At 38.7% G+C, this 6,777-nt stretch overlaps 1 protein-coding gene across 1 annotated transcript in view; it reads right to left on the bottom strand.

Moving 5' to 3' along the window:
- Nucleotides 1–344: 344 nt before the first annotated feature.
- The window catches only part of BEGAIN (brain enriched guanylate kinase associated), a 78,680-nt gene continuing 72,247 nt past the window's right edge, over nucleotides 345–6,777 (bottom strand). Inside the window, exons 6-8 of the mRNA XM_034061303.1 lie at nucleotides 4,925–5,008; nucleotides 1,851–1,898; nucleotides 345–1,734 (exon numbers count right to left, since the gene is read on the bottom strand). Of these exons, the coding sequence (XP_033917194.1) occupies nucleotides 364–1,734; nucleotides 1,851–1,898; nucleotides 4,925–5,008 (1,503 nt within the window). The 3' untranslated portion in view covers nucleotides 345–363. The remainder of the gene's footprint in view (nucleotides 1,735–1,850; nucleotides 1,899–4,924; nucleotides 5,009–6,777) is intronic.

Here is a 6,777-nt window from a genome sequence, read left to right as displayed (position 1 = left end):
GATTTCACCCTTTTCCTCCTAGAGTTTAGGCACGGATGGCCTCATGCACAAAAATAAATAAGAAACCTGCTCAAAGGGAAAAGAATTCTGCTCAAATAGCTTAGGATAGTCTAATAAATACCATTTTGTTTATAAAAATATTTCAGGTTTATAAAAGAGGGGAGGGGGCGGTCTCCCATGTGGAAAGGATGTTAAGTGAAAAGTGCTCTATAACATTTTTTAAGAGATTTTGTTTTAAACATATAGTACCATTATGAATATATATTTTATAATAATCTTGTTTCTTAGAACCTTATCGTTCATTAGAAGTATCAAATGCTCTTTGCTTCCTTTTGCTTGTCTTATTGCCGATTTGGAAGACACTTAGTTCAGAAGGGTTCCGTATAATTGTGCTTTTGTAAGGCTGTCCTTCCGAGTCAAACCAGTACTCCCAGTCCGCTGAAACTGCTGCTGCTTGCTGTGAATACCTGAATGGCTCCCTTGCTCCATGGAAGACTGGTGGATTTCTGAAGCCTCCACTGAACTCTGATTGAGGGATTCTGCTGAGCTGTTGGGGCTCACATCCACATATTCTCTTTTCAGTACTGGGCTATTTTCAATGTTTTTGCTACTACATAACTGGACGGTGATCCTTTCATTTTTTTGGTCTCTTGATTCTTTTGTTTTGTAAGTGGGCAGTTTGTCCTGTTTACAGCTAGTGCTGATGTCAATATTTAGGCCACTCTCTGCTCTCAGAAAGCAAGAATCCACAAGTCTGCTTTGGCAGATATCGTCTCCCTCTGAGCAGCTATCTGCTTTATAACTAGCATAGATGGGGCTTGTTCGACTGTCTCCTTTCTTAATAGGGCTGCTGTAGTACTGCTCGGAAAAACTACAGGGTGACAGTCTGTCTGTGTTCCTGTAAGAGTATGCACCAATATCTTCCACACTCAACTGCCTCCATCGCCCAGGCAAATCTTCTTCTGAAAGGTTCCTGCACTCATTCCTCATTTTCTGATTCGCTAAAGCCTGCTGTGGTGTTATGGCTGAGAAATGAAAAGGTTCATTTGCATACGGAGGCAGAGTCCTAGTAAAAGTGGGTGAGTTCTCATTGTCGTCAGTGGTAAGCTCCATGTGCTGTGCAGGTTTGGACTTGGCAAACCTAGGACTTCCCTGATGCTCGTAACCTGCAGGTGACTTTCTTTCAAATAGTTCATCTCGGTTGCTCATGTAGATTGCTTGCTGAGAGGCTGTCAGTGTGTTGGCTTGGGCATTCTCCTTCTCCTCGGATGTGACACTGAAGCTGGAATAGGAGCTAGAGGTCGGCAGAGAGGTAATGTACTCTGGGAAGGCTTCATGAGAGAAGCTGGAATGGAAACCATCTTCCTCAACGGTGCTGTCTGTGGAGTTCTGGGACCTCAGGAACCCCATGTCTTTCGCTTGTGTGTCCACACTCTGCCTTCTCTCCCTCCTCCGCTCCTCAGGGCAGTAAAGGGCAGTGTCACTGCAGTAAATGTCTGACTTGTACTGGGGTCTTTGTCCGAGTTTTCCTTCAGAGTCCTGAAAATTGAGATCCCTTGTAGATGGGCTTGATAAGTGCGAAGACAAGCAGTTTGGATCTGGTTTTTCCAGTACTTTGGCAATGACACAAGTGGGTATAGAATCAGCATAAGATGTGTGACACAAGGGGACAGAAAGGCTACACCCATGTTTTTCCAGATGGATGCTGACTCTTTCCTGAAAGTCAGATGGCAGCTGTAACATAAAAAGATGGCAAAGGGGAAAGAATAGAGTACATGTCAGTACTGATGCTTGCTTGGGCTAATACAACATGGATAGATGAGTGCTCTTTATAAGATTACATAGCTCACGGTATATGGTTCTTTGACTAATGTGATGGTCACAATCTGTGTGCATTTCTGAAAATAAACATGATCAAATGACTCTCATTTATTTACTTAAAGTTTGGAAATGTTCATCTGCTTCCCCTCATTGAAAGCATCTTGAAACTGAAATGTTTCCTTCCAAATTAATTCAGGTTGGATAGAAATGATATAAAGAATGTAGAAAACAGTCTTAAAAAGGCAGGTAGAGAACTGCAGCCTACAGCAACACTTTCCAGAGAGTGTGCATGGGTGTGATTTGCATTTGGAATGTGGGGGTACAGAGGTCTCTGCTGGGAAGAGGAAAGACAAGGAAGAGATCAGGTCTATTCTATTTTTCTTTTGCATTTCTCCAAACTCATCTTGCCTCCAACCCAGTGCCAAATTTGCTGCTGCCCTCCAGCATCACATTTGATAAACAATGCTGTTTGAAGAGGTAGGAAAGTTCATTTCTCTGACACTTAAAACAGTGGTGCTTGCTGCTATGACAGCCTCTGGAAGAAGAAAATCAGACTGGTTTCCTTGCCCCAGCAGTTGGATATGGGCTTGTCAGATCAACAAATCACATAAGCCTCAACATGTACCCCTCTTCCTGCAGATGCTAGCTGACTGCTTCTCTGGTTTCTTTACTTCACTGACAAAAATAAGAGCTAAACCCTGAATTTACATTATGGTTCCTGTGACAGAGTAGTCAGAATTAATCAATGTCTGCTATGCATCAGAAATTATATAGCTTTTGCAGAAAGTCAGGATCAGCTCTGTGGACAGCAGCTCCACCTGCCATTCTGTCTTACAGACCAGAAGAGACTAAGAGACCATATTCCTTGGTGTGGCTTGAAAGTCTGGTAGGTAATGTCTATGCAGGTATCACCAGTCATTTTTTATTTGCCTTGTCATTTCAGATCTTTATCAATGATCAGGCAGGGATATAAGAGACAGCTGCATGATGTTTGTCATTCAGTATTTCCTGCTGGAAATCAGAATTCATGTTTAGACTAAGTTTTGAGTTTGTGACTGTGATAGCTCCATTGAAATCCGTGTTGATTTGCACCACTTAGGAATTTCGTCCTTGAATGCCTGGCTAAATTTTTATTGACTCAGCACTTTATTATTTTAAGTAGAAATCAAGTTCCTCTACCAAGTAATCAGTGGTTATCCTTCTAGCCCTAAGGATCTCACTCCCTCCTTTACTTTGTTTCTCTAGGGTAGTCAACCCTACAAATGCTGAAGTCATTCCCCTTTAGGCAAGAGAAATTTAAGGTGCCTGTTCCTTGTAACCATCTTACATGGTATAGATATACAAGATATAGAGCTCCTCTGTTAGCTTCACTGGAAAGTTTTTGAAGTTGATTTAATCCCCAAAAGTCAATGTATTCAAAATATGGCATGTTGTGAAATGGTATTCTTGTTAATGTGGAGTAGGATGAGTGTTTTTTCAACCAATAGGCCTTCCAGGATTTTCAATTAATCATTATGTTTTTAATTGGCTCATATGTCTTCCATTGGAAATAAAGAGTATGATATTGCCAATCTGCTGGCAGACAGCGATATTAGTTATGGCAAGTACAGATGCAACAGAGATTGAATAAACAGGTTGTAAAATAGGGCTACTCTAAATTACCACAGAAATGAAGCAAAGAAATACAGTTCATTTAACATAAAACTGCTATATGGGGCAGCTATTATTTTAGTAACCTGTAATACCAGTTTGGTCTATTTTATATATGCTATTTAGAGTATGAAACTCATTAAAAATAAAGAACATTATTTTCTGGGCATTGCACTGGGAACTGGAATTACTAAAATGACATTGCTGTCACGTTACTATATTACACTATAGTTTAGGCTTCTGGATAACATACAATACTTTGTCGTAATATTCACATTTGTAAGGAATTTATTGTCTGTGATGGTATATTCACACTTACTAAATTAAGAAATACATGGATTTATGAGTGAAGACTGCCTATTTAATCAAGTGTATGACAGTCTGGGAAACTGTTGAGAGGTCCCACATTTGTGACAGTTTTCTGCAAGTGAATTACTAAGTACTTTTAAGGTCCTAATTCTTGCTAGCAAGTAGGGTGCTTTCAATGTGAGTAATGATAATTTCTGGATATGAATTGCTAAGAGAAGTCAGTAACTGGGAAAAAATAACAGAACCAAGATAATGGTTAATTTGGAAGTTCTGTCTCCGTTCCAGAAAATCACTGCCCATTTGATGGAAGAGTCTTGCCATATAGTTATTTACCAGAGTTGTTTAGTGCTCTGAAGCCATCTACTGCCTTATAAATGGTTTATACATTCCATATTCAATTTTGCATAATTCCATTGCAGAACTGCACAAGAGAGACCATTTGAAGAGGCATTAACCTGAGGGGACTGATGAAAGGAAGGCTTTCCTCATGACCTTCACCAAAGCAATGTACATGAGGGAGGTGCTATTGCTTTGTGTAGGGCCTGCATCCCTAAAGATAGCCTTAGTCACTAAGACAATATTTACCTCCCCTTTAAGGAGTCTGTTTCTCAAGCCTAGTTTCCTTGGAAGCAACTAATTAAAGTTTGCACCTTGGAAATAAATCATTCAATGCTGTGGTTGCTTTAGAAAAAGAGATTTGTTCTGTCAGTCCATTTTAAAATTCGGGTTTAGAAATTAGCTGGACTGGAAAATATCTTCAGGAGGAAAACTGTAGCATGTCATTTCCCTGCTCTCACGTCCCAGTTTCCCCCCCGTATTTTGCATTCCAGATTTCTCAGCACTTTGGTTTTGCTAAAGCCTTTATTTTTCATGTGATCAGTGCACGCCCTTTCTACTGGATAGCAGAGGTTTTGGGGAAGAGAGTATCTCCAAATTCCATAGCTGGCTGTGATTTCATCAGCACCTCCCTCAGCTGCACAGAATACCAGCAGGTGCACAAGCCCTCCTGTTGCTTAAAGAGGGTGGGGGTTGTGGAAAGCAAAGCCTTAAGGGCAAACAAGTTCTGGAATTGAGACATATAAAATAACCTGTTTTCCATAAAATACTTATTTCTTTGAATATTCACCAAGGTTGGTCACATTACCTCTGAAAGTTTATGTGCCCTGTCGTAATTCTTGCTGCACTGGAGCAACTGAGCAGCTAAATTGCAGTCCTTCCTATAGAGCTCCTAGAAAAACAAAAAATAGCCTGTTTTTTAAAGTTTGCAAATAGCCTGTGGCTTTCAGCTTTTCTTCCATGCCTGCACAATCTTTCAAAAATTGACTTGAGGGAAATGTGGAGCATAGTTTAACTTTTGCATGCATTAAGTTTCCTTGTTTCTTGCATGGTTCTGAGACGTTTGCTCCTTTGCTCCTGAGAGCTGATAAAATTAAAAAGAAAATTTTAAGAACTATTACTACAGAACAGTAATCTTCATTTCAAAAGATGGATACTTACCATTAGGAGCTGGACTTTATACTGTTAGCATGCATGGCGCTATGAAGGCTAAAATAAACATCTTTTAAGTAAAAAAGAAAATTTAAGAACAGACAAATTGTTACTGAGCGTTATTCAGATTAGATACTACTGAGATGCTGCTTTAGAAAATGTTTAAATAATCTTATGAAACTGTGGGAGAAATTCATTGCAGAAATATACATTATATTGTTTTTTAAAAATTAGGCCTTTGTCTCTTTATGAAACTTTCTTGCTGGTTCCTGACTCCTTCCATGTTTTCAGAACAGAGCTATACAATTATATTAAATCTCACAGCAAATATTTAATGCTGCAGAACAGGATATTTTTACTGGCTAAGAAATTACCATGAGAATTCCACACAGGGAAAAAGGAAATTTAAGCAAGCTGCTTATATTGTTTTTTCATTGAATGGCTCCCACAGCCTATTTAATGGGAAAGTTCACTACATAAATTTGCTCTTCATCTAAATTTAATGGCTGTGTAACTGTATCTTTCAACAGTATCTTTGGGTTCCTGGAGGTAAGAGTTGTATGTTGCTTTCCCTGATCTAGGTGCCATAACAAATATGTTGGCTTCAGAATTTGACTTTATAGGTGAGCATAGATAGAGAAAACATAAAGGTAGTATGGACACTAAACTTTGTTAATCTGTGAAAATCAAAAAATGTTTATAGAGAAAAGGTGTTGAATATTGAAACAATTTAAATATTTAATTTTTCTATGGAATTAATGTTATAATTTTATCATATGTAGGTTTTCTGTGAAAAGTAAAGGTAGAAATTCTCTCTGCTTTGAAATGCCATTTTAAAGGTATTCTGTAATATCAGGTGCAACAAAATGTTCCTGGGAGTCTGTGAGGCATGGGGCTTGTAAATGTAGTTTTCCTATGACCATTAGTTTATTATATCTTCATATTCAATGGTCTGTAGATACTATTGGTTTGTATTATGGTTTTTTTTTTGTGTCTGTGTTAGCCTACATACACAACACTTCTGCCTTAAATGTGCTGGGGAGATGCATTCATTTATGTAGGTCTTAGATTTTATATTAGCAGACACTCTTTTCATTCCTGAAAATTCCCTGATTTTATTCCTGTTTTTATTCCTGTGAAGCAGCAAACAGTAGAATCCAAGAATTCAATTTAGAAGCAAAATATGTTGTGTGCACATGTGATCCTGACATGTTACATGCACATTAAATGCATAATGCTGTGCAATGTATAACACAGACAAGTACTCCAGGTCCCCTGTGGCATTAGTAGGCACACAAAAATTAAATCAGTCCAAAATCAAATCCTTTCTTCAAAAGCTGTCTGCCTCTGTTTCTGTGAAGTGGTTGTCATGGAGAGTACAAAAAGCATTTCTGACGCTTTATTTTTAGCAGCTTTAAAAATTACTACAGAAAAACGACATGTGAGTTAAAAGTGCCACGTGTACTTTGTTCTCCGTATGCTGGTACATGTGACTGGAGTGACTCTGTC

This window comes from Melopsittacus undulatus, chromosome 4, assembly GCF_012275295.1.
Source record: "Melopsittacus undulatus isolate bMelUnd1 chromosome 4, bMelUnd1.mat.Z, whole genome shotgun sequence".
In the NCBI taxonomy this organism is placed as follows: domain Eukaryota; kingdom Metazoa; phylum Chordata; class Aves; order Psittaciformes; family Psittaculidae; genus Melopsittacus; species Melopsittacus undulatus.
Note: the sequence above shows the minus strand (reverse complement) of the source record. Positions and strands in the feature narration are given on the sequence as shown.